Raw genomic sequence first — 12,301 nt, forward strand, 5'->3', positions numbered from 1 at the left:
CTTAGAAAACACCTAACGCACAGGAAGCAATGGGAGAATCCTGTAAAGCAACAGGAGTTAAGTGGGTTTGTAATGAGTGAGGTCTAAGAGGACTTCCTTCAGGAAGTGGGCTTAAGAACTAGGAAAAGATAGGGAATCAAGCCCCACACTGATGGAGAGAGTTGGTTTCACGTGTTTCCTCTGGGCGGCCCCCGAGCCACCTTCCCTGGCTGGCCAGCTCAGGATGCTTTCTCTCTCACAGCGTATGGTGTAAAGAAAAATGTGCCCCAGCCACCACCCACTGTCACCAGCACCGGCGTGTCCACCTCTGCCAGTGAGTACTAGGGCCAGCTTCTAGGACCCAGGCTGGCACACAGAAAGAAGTGCCCGATACAACACATGGCATCCTGGAAGAGAGGCGAGAACCAGGGGTGCCTTGGGACTCACAAACAACTCAGCCCAACATCTCCTGGATATTTCTATGGAGAGGATCATCATCGTGGTGTCCCTCCCAGGAGCAGGAAGCTCCACCCCCCCACACACACACACCTGCCCCCTATCTGTTACACTCCAGCCACCACGCTTATCTGGGGACTTCTCCTGTTACATGATAAACCTATATGATTGGTTTATCAGAGGCAGGGAGCCCAGAGAAGCTGCCAGCATCTCATTGCTTTCGATAGAATCTTTATCAACTCGAGCTCACCCCCCATGCAATGAGGTATACCTTCCAGTGCTTAGATCCTGCTGGGTCTCCTCCTAATCAGAAATTCATTCATCATCGAAAATGAAATTTTACTGTGCACCCATGGTTTAGTTTGGTTTAGTTTAGACAGTTTGGTGTTCCAGGTGTCAGGGTAGCATGTGGACCAGACTCGTGGGGAGAGCAGGACAATGCCAGGCGGACAAGCAGATGAGAAATACACAGTACGCCAGACAATTCGAGAGAATGGCGTGATTCCTAAGCAAGCAAGTGATGTGATAGACATGTGGTCCGTGTACAAGAGAGCAGAGCTTTAGCAAAACCTTACCAGGATGGTAGCACAAGTCTATCGGGTTAGTTTAAGAAGGGCCTGGTTGGTGAAGGAGACATCTACAAAATCAAGGGAGATCCTGTGTCTACAGGTAGGGAGATAGCCCCATAGACCAGTCATGTAGCACTGCTGACACTGAGCTAACTTCATGACAACCAGACCTAGCCAGCAAGATGCGTCATAGTATCACTGTCTAAGGGACCAGGAGCACCCCCATACACACTGGTGAACCTCCTTTCCTCCCAGCTCATCCACTTGTGTCCCCTCCAGCCTGCACCACCAGTGTCCAGAGTGACGACCACTTGCACAAAGACTGCAAGTTCCTGATTCTGGAGAAAGACAACGTACCAGCTAAGAAGGAGATGGAGCTCTTGATCATGACCAAGGACAGTGGGAAGGTCTTCACCGCCTCCCCCGCCAGCATCTCTTCAAGTAAGCCAGAGCACAGGTGGAGCCGGTGGCACGGGCTTCAGAGCAAGGGCTTTACAAGTGCAGGAGGCCAATACTCTTACAAGGTGGTTTGAACCGATTTAGTCTTCAAATCACCGGGATCCCATTTCGATGGAAAAATATCTGCCTGGACCTGCCTTGAGTACAGAGAAGCGGGGGAAACTTGGGAGTTCTCACAGGGAGTCTGTGGGTAACAGGAGTCTAACCACGGCCCCCTGGGAGATTAGCCCAGGAAAATGGGACTAACTTCCTACCAGGTTAACCTTGGTCTTCCCAGGGAGCGATGGGATCTGAGCAGGCAGGGAGAGTAGGGAGAGACTAGAGCAGATTGTCACTGGCTCTGTGCACAGCTTCTTTTTCAGAGGACACCCTGAAAAAAGAGAAGCAGGCTGCGTATGCCGCCGACACCTGCCTAAAGGCAGATGTGAACGGTAAGACAAATCTGACCCTGCCCACCCAACTTCAACAAAGCCTACTCTTCTCATTTCTTTGTCTTCTGGGACCACAGCTCTCAACGTGGGGTCAACTGGCAGAACCCAAGAGTGTTAGGAACACAGAATTCAGTCCTCCTCAGACTTGCTGGGTGGGAAGCTGCAGTTTTAATATAGGAATGGGCGTGTGTATGTGTTCATGTGTTACATGTTCGTGTGTGTGTGTGTGTGTGTGTGTGCATGTGCGCGCGCATGCATGAGTATGCATGCATGTGGGGGTGCACTGTGTGAGGTGTATGTGTGTAGGGGTACATGTGTGGGTATACAGGTGGGAGGTCACATGTGGGAGTTCACTACATTGGGTTTCATATGTGTGAGGTACACATGTATGTGTTTATGTGATCTTCCTCTACTCATGTTCATGTGTTTTGTAGGAGACCTAAATACTGTATCCACAAAGAGCAAGACCATCTCGGCAGGTGAGGAAGCACGGGGGCCCCTGCCGTGAGAGGATCTGAGGGGCTGGCCATGGTTAGTGGGCAGATGATGTGACACCAGAGCTGTTCAGCTCTGGCCTCCTAAAGGCTGGAGGGGAAGAAGACTAGAAAATGGGAATGGACAGGCTGAGGCAGTGGGCAACCTCAGAGTCACAAGGATGACGTTTCACGGGCTCTACAACTTCTGCTCGTCAGCCTGATCCCTGGGGCCCAGCCTTCCGCCAGGGTAGACATAACAAGACAGGCCCAAGATGGTGCTGTCCCACGCTTGCTCCAGCCCCTGGTGGTTTCTTCACCTCCTCTCTTGCCTTGGGAGAGAAGTTTGAAGTTCCCATCTCCCTAGAGAGCCAGCCTTACCTTTTTTAGGTTCATGGTTCTCAAGTGTAACTCCAGGTGCTGTGGGAGCCACGACGGGCGAGCAGGTCAGCGAGGCACAGCCACCAGAGCCTGTAGGTTTAGGCTTAATGAGATGAAGGCGTTGTGACAGAGGCGTGTGGCACTGCCAACAATGAAGATGTGTTAAACCCTGTGCTGCGGCTGAGTCCTCCGATGGTTAAAGATCTTGTTTCATTTCATTCTGTATCCGGTTTTATGAAGCAGGTCATCTTTGAACCTCATTTTATAAAGAGTCGGGGTCACACAGCCAAAGCCTGGGGATTTCAGACTTACTCTCCAGCCGCAGCCCTGTGTTCATGAAAAGCTACATGTAAACTCAAGTCCTCCTCCTCCTCCTCCTCCTCACCGTCCCCACATGATGTCACCAATTTTGACGGGAGATGGGCAGGAGCCTCCTGAATCCAATTCATCCTTCCAATTTCTTCCACAGAAAGCCATGGCTATGACCGAGGAGGTGGTGGTGGTGGTGGCGGCGGTGGCAAAGGCAAAGGTGGAGGCACCGGTGGAGGTGGCGCAGGTGGCGGTGGAGGCGCATGGGGCGGTGCCCCTGCCTGGTGCCCCTGCGGCTCCTGCTGCAGCTGGTGGAAATGGCTGCTGGGCCTGCTGCTCACCTGGCTGCTGCTGCTGGGTCTGCTCTTCGGTCTCATCGCTCTGGGTAGGTGGCAAGGCCACCGTGCCTAAAGTCCCCGGCCCTCCACCCCTTCCTCGGGATGGGAAACCACAAGTGGTCCTGAGGGTTGGAGCCCCATGGCTGGAGCTTACAAGTGTAAACCCAGTATAGACAGGAAACAGCCGCTCGAGGCACCTGGCCCAAGTCTGGAGATCACGATGCAGAACACGGGGAGTCTGTGGTCATAGCTCCACCCCGGGCTCCTGCACTGGCAGCCTTTAATAAGGCCACACTGCCCCATGGTCTTTCTGCCTGAGCATTTCTTTTTAAAGATTTATTTATTATTATATATGAGTACACTGTTGCTGTCTTCAGACACACCAGAAAAGGGCATCAGATCTCATTATGGATGGCTGTGAGTCACCATGTGGTTGCTGGGATTTGAACTCAGGACCTTCAGAGGAACAGTCAATGCTCTTAACCCCTGAGCCATCTCTCTACCCCCTACCTGAGCATTGACTCTCTTTCCTTGCTACCACCCTCTCCACCTCCCAGAGGAAGTAGAACCTGCTTTGTTTGAATTTGGCTCCGGTGGTGACAGGGCTAGGGTTCCTTGAGGTCCAGGAGGATGTTGGCCATTACTGCCCACAAGGATTGTCTCTGCATACGAATTGCTGAAATATGGACCCAGGGGTGTGGAGATGCCCGCCCCTGACTGACCCAGGGCCCCAGGGCAAGCGCCACCCTCACTGATGGGCCACGTGTGTCCCTCACAGCGGAGGAGGTAAGGAAGCTGAAGGCCCGTGTGGAGGAGCTAGAAAAGACCAAGGTGCTCTATCATGACTTCAAGACGGACAGAAGCAGCAAGGACCGCCTCCAGGCTGAGGCACCCAGCCTGGGATCTGGGTTGGGCAAGGCTGAGCTGGACGGCTCCAGCCCGGAGGCCATCTGGCTGTTTGTAAGGAACAAGCTGATGACGGAGCAGGAGAACGGTGAGAGCCAGGAACACGGCCAGCCAGCCCAGAACATTGGGCCCGGGCGGCCTTATGCCTGTCCTGGGGACACTACCCAGCATCTCGCCCCCTCCCATCCTATCCACCATCACCCTAAGAGGCAAGATGGAGCTGGGCTGGGATCCCATTTCACTGGTGGGAAAACTGAGTCCACGAGAGACTCATGGTTCAATATCATGGGAACAACAAGGGGGTGGGGGTTATATTTCTAATGGCTAGCTTCTGCCTCTTCCCAACACCCATCCTGTGTGTGTGTGTGTGTATGTGTGAGACTCAAGATTTGCTTTTTCTTGTAGGGAATCTCAGAGGAAGTCCTGGTCCAAAAGGTATTGGAGTGGGCCGACCTTTCCCTGTTCTCATTCCCGGAAGGGAGGCAGAGAGGCATGCTCCCCTGGGATTGGACTCTGCTTTTTTGTGCATATGGGAGAGGGAGAATACCACCCAACTATCTGTCAGAAGGCTGGGAGTGACTCTGCAGTCAGTCAGACATCACAGCAGGGTCAGAAGCTAGGCACCAACCACACAGGGGAAGCCTAGTGGTCTGTGCCTGGGTGTCTCTGGCGGAGCTGCAGGCCCCGCCCCTCACCTTGATATGTGGCTCATGTCTTGCCAATGTTTCACCTGTGTGAAACACGGCTGTAAAGTGGTTCTTGGCTATTACCCTATCTCACAGTGTCGGCTTTCTGGTTTTAGGTGACACAGGGAGTCAAGGGCCTAAAGGTGAGTATTCCAGAGACTTACCTTAAACACTGGGGAGATAAGGTTAAAGCAAGCAGACAATCCCTCAGGCCGAGGGAGGCGGTTTAACCAGCTGTAATCCCTGCACGCTGGAAGAGGAGGTTCCCAGTCCCATCACCCCACCCCTAGCTGACAGGAAGCAGCTTCTCTTGCCTAATTTCACTGGGACTCTATCTACTCTGGTGTGGGAAGGAACTGCCCAAAGATTCTGGGCCCTTCCCAGAGTCTCTGACTAAGAGGATCACGTGGATGGGCCCAGGAACCTTCTGTCTTCATCACCCCAAGGGATTCTGCACCCGGGGTGCCTTCCCCAGGGAGCACCATTCCAGGAGAAAGGTCCTCCTCTGTCCTCCGCTCTGTCCTACCTCACTCCCCGGGGATCCCAGGCAGGAACTGGGCTCCTCCTCTGCCAGCCCCTCATTCCTGCGTGTCTCCTTCATGGCTCCCACGCACCCACAACTTCAGCACACACCCGGCTCCCTACCCAAGTCCGCCTCCCTACCCAAGTCCAGCTCCCAAGGCCCACAAGCCCACAGCCCTCCTGACCATGCTTGAGATGGGATCTTGGTGGCTCTGGAGTCTCCAGGCAGGCCGGTGTGTCAGGTAAAGTACAGGCCTCCTGAGTACATCTGAACTTCAGAAAACTGTCCAATTTTCACTATAATTATGTCCCAGACAACTTACAGGGCCTAAGGATACAAAAAAAGTATTTGTGGTTTCAGCAATCTGAATAGAACTGGATGTATCTGCTCCCAAGAGCCCCATGTGTATCCTGTTAGTGGTTCCTGTGGGACCAGGCCAGGTTCCCCATCTGAAGTCTCCTTTCCTTTTGTCCCCACAGGAGACCGAGGCCTTCCTGGAATCCCAGGTGTGTAACCTGCAGTGATCTCTAGTGCTATGGGTTTGGGTATGCTCAGCCCTAGCTGCTGACTTCAGGAGGAAACACAGGCTTCTTTTATATCCACAGGTATCCCTGGGCCCCTGGGCCACCCTGGCCCAGAAGGACCAAAGGGACAAAAAGGCAGCATTGGTAAGAGCCGTCCTTTCTAATCATTCGTTTCCACCTCACTCTTTTCTTACACATTTATTCAGTAGATCCTGTCTTAGAAGACAGCAGTAACTACAACAGAGAAAGACAGAGAGTTAAATAGGGAATTGAAAAGGAGAGGGCGTGGCAGGCACGCTTAGGGACACATTCAGAGCAGAGGGGACCACTGAAGCCAAAGGCCCAAAAGGTGGATAAAGGGTTCTGGAAGCTGTAGAGGCAGCCGAGGTGGCCAAGGGCAGCAAGCCACATGCGGCATCAAGGCAAAACAGGCGCAAAGATGGTGAACTGAGAAGGAATTTACAGATTTGGGGCAGAGGCAGGATGCTAGTACACACAGGGTCACTCTGGTCCTGGGTTGGGCAGGCTGTAGAGGAAGAGAAACAACAGAGACCTAAAAGAGTCTCTGGGTCATGGTTCTGCTGAGGAGAGGCTGTCTGTGGGCTATGGCACGTGACCCTAACGGTGAGATTGACCCTCCCCACCTTTAGGAGATCCTGGCATGGAAGGACCCATAGGCCAGAGAGGACTAGCAGGCCCCATGGGACCTCGTGGTGAGCCGGGACCTCCTGGATCTGGAGAGAAAGGAGACAGAGGTAAGAGGTGCCGCCTACACCAAGAGGATTAGCTGCATCCGCCCATCCTCCCGCCTGCCCCTCCCTTTTCTGGCGGCATTGGCTGAGCACCTGCTGAGGTGGATAGTGAGGAAGGTCTGTGCTGCACCCTGCAGGGCCAGTCACTAGTGATGGAGTGTGGCCAGGCTGCCAGGGTCTGATCCAGCCTGTGATTTGGGGGCTTCCCCAGAGAGAGAGAGAGGTCTGGGGGAGCGACCTCCCCAGAGAGGATGAGGAACAGAGCCAGGTCAAGGTGGAGGGCAAGGAGCCACAGAGCGGGAAGCACAGCCGGGCGTGGGGTGAAACTGGGGCCACCGGGGCAGCGGCTCAGCCGAGCAAACGGCAGAGTGCCTGAGTCAGAAGCCTAGAGCCTCAGGGAGCCGGGGATGCCTTGAACTCAGCCCCTTAACCATAAGGCTTGGGCTGGAGAGGTGGCTCAGAGGTTAAGAGCACTGACTGCTCTTCCGAAGGTCCTGAGTTTAAATCCCAGCAACCACGTGGTGGCTCACAACCATCCATAATGAGATCTGACGCCCTCTTCTAGGGTGTCTGAAGACAGTGACAGTGTACTTATATATAACAATAAATAAATCTTTAAAAAAAATCATAAGCCTCAGGCAAAGTCACTGAGGACCGCGGACCCTCTCACATACTTGGTGAGCTGTCTGGGTGCCCGAGTTCCTGGAGGGTGTTGCTCATGAGTGGCCTCACCCTGAGAGGCACCGACTGCTCACTGGATTGTTGGCAGAGTGGGAAGCCTCCCTTCCACACGTGACTGCCAGGGCCGGAGTTTCTCAGCGCATTTCTTCCGTCTCTCCTCAGGGATTGCTGGAGAACAAGGCCCTCGGGGCCTTCCTGGAGCCCCAGGTTCTCCGGGTCTCAGAGGTACGTCATGAAGACCAATCCACGTGTTCAGGGAAGCAGGTCCCGGGCTTCCCAGGAGTATAGATTGGTAGCCCCAGGTCTGTCCACGATGACAAGTGTTCCTCCACAGAGGAGTTCTGGTTGTGAAGACTTGGCTACAATTTTGGCCTCATAGCCGGGCATGAGACAGATGGCTTTTTCTATTCAGTGTCGCATTGTGTGGTGTCTAACAAGAAACCAGGTGATTTCTGCCTTGACTTGGACACAAATACACACACAGTGTGCTTGAAGCCCAGCGGCAGCCTCCTCTCTCCACCTTTGATCTAGAGAAAATGGCTTAGGAAGAAGCAAAGGTCTGTGGACCCTGCCAAGCTGTGGCCTCCCCACAAGGGTCATGCCTGGACCCTCTGGTGTACTGTCCCAGCGAGGACCCATACGGCCCTTAGAATGAGCTCCCTGACTGTCCCCTGCCCTTCATCCAGGGTCAGTTGTCCCAGCCAGTGCTTGGCTTTCTGATGATTGTCCCTCTCCTGTTTCTCAGGTCCCAGTGGCTCTCCTGGTCCCCAGGGCCCCCCAGGTCAGTGTGCTGCTGCTTGTAAATACATGCTGCTTCTGTGGTAAAGAAAGGGATGTTACAAGGAAAAAAAAACAAACATTTTGAAAGCAAAAGAAGTGGTTGTACGAAAGCTTCCTGAACACACAAAACTTGTCCACCGTGCAGCCTGTGGCTGAGCTTAAGTGTCTTACTAGGTCCTGTCTAAATCACCGCGTGACTGGTGTCAGGGCCGAGACCTCTCAGCAGCTTCACCAACAGGAAGCTCCCATCCTGCGTCTGTCTTGTCCCATATGTATCAAATGACCCTAAGAGCTTGAGTTACAGCCAGTGTCTCTGTCAGCATCCTTGGGGCATTCTAATGCCTGAGCCTGGTGACTGGCAGGGACCAGTGTGGGCCAGAGGGAGCCTGGGGAGATGAGGGAGTCCATGGGGCGTGGTCTCTGACTTCTGCATCAAGGTGCATGTGCGTCTATGTGCATACATGCTGCCCTGTTTCCAGCTCTCCCTGGACGGCATCCAGGCTAAAGTGTGTGTCCGCCTCTTCAGAAGATGGGACACTCACCTAACTATATGTCTTCCTCTGTTGGGCAGGCTCTGTGGGTCCCCAAGGGCTCCGAGGTGAAGTGGGACTTCCTGGTGTCAAAGGTAAGCTAGGGGAGGAGCAGGAAATAAAAAGCATTCTGTGGAGACCTCTCATTCAAGAAAGACCTGGGACTCAGGGTTCAGAGAGGGTCTGATGGACATGACCACAAGCCACCAAGCGCAAGGCAGGGAGGTGGAACCAGTATGGGGTAGGAAGCTGTCTACAGAGACGGACACTGACCCTTCTTGGCCATCCCCTACCAAGGTGCCTATCTCCCTTTCAGGTGACAAAGGACTCGTGGGACCACCAGGACCCAAAGGTATACAGTTCCCGCTGCTGCTCAGCCTTCACCATGGTCTGTTCTGCTGCTAGGTGCCCAGATATAACCTGTGTACAGGGTCCAAGAGCACATATGTCTCTGGTCCCTGGGCTGTGGGGCTGAGAGGGAAACTGAGGCACAAAGAAGGGAAACCAAGTCCCCAGCTCACATGTGCATTGTTGAATGGTCTTCACTGTGGTGAGGAGGCACATTCTGAGGTGTCTACTCTCTGGTCTGGTCCACCTTGTGCCTCACCACAGCAGAGGCTGTGGGCGGATCATGGGTGGACCGGCTCCTCCAGTGTCATCAGGGAACTGGCTCTCCAGCATCCTGCTTGCTTCAGGGCTCTGAGTCGTGAAGGGAGATTGTTCTTCTTGCTCATAATTGATGATTTCCCCCTCCCCCCATACCCCATGTTTCTTTTAGGTGACCAGGGTGAGAAAGGACCCAGAGGCCTCACAGGTCAGTCCTAGCCAGGAATTTAGCCAATTCATGATCCTTTAAGACCTAGCAATCACCAGAAGTGGGACAAATACAGAGGGTGAGGCAGAATTTCTGGCTCAGAACCCTCGAAGTTTTACTTCAATCTAAGAAAATCTCCGACAAAAATTAAATCCATTAGGGATGGAGGTCAATTAAGCACATGTCTAAATGCAATCCATTTAGCTACGGACCATGTCTGTTTGGTGCTAAGGCTAGAGCTGTCTTTGATCCTTTGGGGGAATCTGACTGGGAAAACTGAGAATCAGTTCCCAAAGCAGCATAAAGTGTATACGCTGCCTGCCGCGCACATCTCGCCAACCGCGTGGGTTAACAGAGGTTGAAGGTAACCGCGCTTTGACAGCTTGCTGCTTCCAAAGAAACCAGACTCATATGTGTCCCCCTCAGATCAGCATGGCTTCTGGGGCAGTCTGAACCTGCTGCCTACAGGGCGGAGCTGATAGGCGGTTCTGACCTTGGTGGCAAAGCAGAGGTTGCTTCTCGCAGCTCCTCTGGGTGAAGAGAAAACAGGAGGACGCAGGAGCTGTGTACTGCCAGTGCAGAGGCCTGCAGAGCCCGAGAGCCTCCAGCAGCAGGTCCTTTGTTCTTTGCAGGGGAGCCTGGCATTCGAGGGTTGCCCGGAGCTGTGGGCGAACCAGGAGTTAAGGGCGCAATGGGTAAGAATCCCACAGTCAGCTGAGCATCCCTCCAGGGTCTCTCTAGCTGCAGGTTTCTGGGGATTTCTCATTGTTCTGAATAGGCACTGCCCTTCTTCCCTGGCTATGTCCTGCCCACCAAGGACTCTCCCCGTCGTCCATCTCAGGGATAGCGTCCAAGCCAGATTCAGGCCACCACACTTTGACTAGTCATTACTGAGCCAGTCTCCAGGGAGCCTGGCCTCAGCCTCGAGTCCCATCGACGCTCAGGCCACCTCAATGGGGAGATGACATTTTCACTACCATTGACTGACTAAGCATTAGTAAGTGCTTACTGTATGCAGGACAGTAAGCTACTAGGACGTGGCCTGCTTCATCCCTGCAAGTTGCAGCAAGGCCTGTGAGTGGTGACGGGGGCCATGGGACGCCCGGAGAGCAAGGACACAACCTAAGAAGAGGTGGTTTACAGCCCTGAGGACAAAAAAAAAGAAACGGCCTGTCAGATGTTCCTCAGGACTTAGAAAGTGTTTAAGAAACACTGGTTTGGAAAACTGTCTGTGTGGCGGTGCCAACAGTGTGGCCAATGAGGCAAGTCCTAGGAGGCCCCACGTTAGAAGGAGGTTAGGAATATGTTAAGGGGAGAGGTGACAGGGATCTGAAGGACTTTCACTTCCGGGCCCTCAGGTGAATGAGGCAGACACTGTTCCCGTAGTGCACTAGGGACAGAGTGTGCCGGATGGTTCCCAGCATGGAAACGTGCCTTAGGAGAAGCTGTGAGGAGACTGTGTGGGGGACTGTGTCTCACAAAGACAAGGCTCCTGAGGCTGACAGCCATGGGAAGAGCTGCGTGTGCCTTCCACCTAGGAGACCGTGTGCTCCAAGCCTCCTGGGACAGGAGAGAGAACTGAACAGACTTTACTTTTCTTCTTTCCCAGGTCCCGCTGGCGCTGACGGCCAGCAAGGCTCCAGAGGTTAGCCACTGCGCTGTGGTCTTCATGGTCCCCAGCTGCCCTTGTCTGTCCCTCCCTGTCCTTCCTTTGCCCCAGCATGCATGCCTGGGCCCTCCATCCTAATGACAAAGGGACGTGCACAGCAGTCTTGGTCTCTGGGCTTCACCCTGCCCATCTGCTAGCAAGCCGCTGAGGAAACCCACGGCTCAGAGGCCCTTTCCCGAGGGAGAGCCATTCCAATATTTCACCCTCTCTGCAGGTGAGCAAGGCCTGACAGGGATGCCTGGAACGCGGGGCCCACCAGGACCTGCTGGAGACCCAGGGAAGCCAGGTAACGAGACAGGAAGGGGACGCCACTGTCCTCTGTGTGCGTGCCACTCAGGGGTGTTCCCGCGCGTGTGCGCACTGGGGGTGAGGTAGGCACACAGGTGCTGCCCGGTGTGTTTGTGAGCCTTATCCCGTTGCCCTCAGCAGCTCAGCACAGAACTCTTAACCACAAGTTGACATTTCAAAAAGAAGAATTAACAGATAAAAGTTAAGCAAGGCGTTCTGGAAAGGGGCATGAGCACCCTTACAATTGTACCCTTGAACTCAAGCTCAGTACCTTGCCTGTCTCCTGTCCTGGGGCTGCACCCAGGCCTTCATCAGTACCTACCGATCAGAGAGAAGAGGCCTTGTTTGCATCACTACCGAGGGCCAAACAAGAGCAGGATTCTCAGGGCTGTGGGGAAAACAAGTCAAAACCAGATACGGTGACCATTCACCCAGGAACCCCTACTCCTCGACTGGTGCTCGGTGAAGTGTAATAGAGTGCCAGCAACATTTGGCATCATGTGTGCATGTGTGAGGTGGGGCGGGGGATGCTTTCTGGATTCCTGGATCTCCTTATATTCCTGAAGCATCTCTGAACTCAAATGAGCCCAATGGAGCATCTGATCACGAGAAAGCTCACAGAATGGCCCAGAGACGGGAGGACTCTGGGCCAGATCGATGTGAGGCATGTCCTCCTGTAACCTCTGACCCCCTCACCACCATGCCCACCGGCTCTGTGGGCAAGGTTGTGTGGTGTTGTGGCTCCTTAGCTTA

The 12,301-nt window shown here is 53.9% G+C and overlaps 1 protein-coding gene across 1 annotated transcript in view; it reads left to right on the forward strand.

Annotated features, from left to right (window-relative positions):
* The window catches only part of Col17a1 (collagen type XVII alpha 1 chain), a 45,397-nt gene that overhangs the window by 19,125 nt on the left and 13,971 nt on the right, over positions 1-12,301 (forward strand). Inside the window, exons 13-31 of the mRNA XM_052184116.1 lie at positions 242-313; positions 1,284-1,445; positions 1,814-1,894; positions 2,329-2,373; positions 3,218-3,442; positions 4,174-4,389; positions 4,707-4,736; positions 5,104-5,130; positions 5,990-6,016; positions 6,116-6,178; positions 6,685-6,789; positions 7,630-7,692; positions 8,213-8,248; positions 8,819-8,872; positions 9,094-9,129; positions 9,556-9,591; positions 10,224-10,286; positions 11,201-11,236; positions 11,475-11,546. Of these exons, the coding sequence (XP_052040076.1) occupies positions 242-313; positions 1,284-1,445; positions 1,814-1,894; positions 2,329-2,373; positions 3,218-3,442; positions 4,174-4,389; positions 4,707-4,736; positions 5,104-5,130; positions 5,990-6,016; positions 6,116-6,178; positions 6,685-6,789; positions 7,630-7,692; positions 8,213-8,248; positions 8,819-8,872; positions 9,094-9,129; positions 9,556-9,591; positions 10,224-10,286; positions 11,201-11,236; positions 11,475-11,546 (1,449 nt within the window). The remainder of the gene's footprint in view (positions 1-241; positions 314-1,283; positions 1,446-1,813; positions 1,895-2,328; positions 2,374-3,217; positions 3,443-4,173; positions 4,390-4,706; positions 4,737-5,103; positions 5,131-5,989; positions 6,017-6,115; positions 6,179-6,684; positions 6,790-7,629; positions 7,693-8,212; positions 8,249-8,818; positions 8,873-9,093; positions 9,130-9,555; positions 9,592-10,223; positions 10,287-11,200; positions 11,237-11,474; positions 11,547-12,301) is intronic.

The sequence above is a fragment of the Apodemus sylvaticus genome, chromosome 1 (assembly GCF_947179515.1).
Source record: "Apodemus sylvaticus chromosome 1, mApoSyl1.1, whole genome shotgun sequence".
In the NCBI taxonomy this organism is placed as follows: domain Eukaryota; kingdom Metazoa; phylum Chordata; class Mammalia; order Rodentia; family Muridae; genus Apodemus; species Apodemus sylvaticus.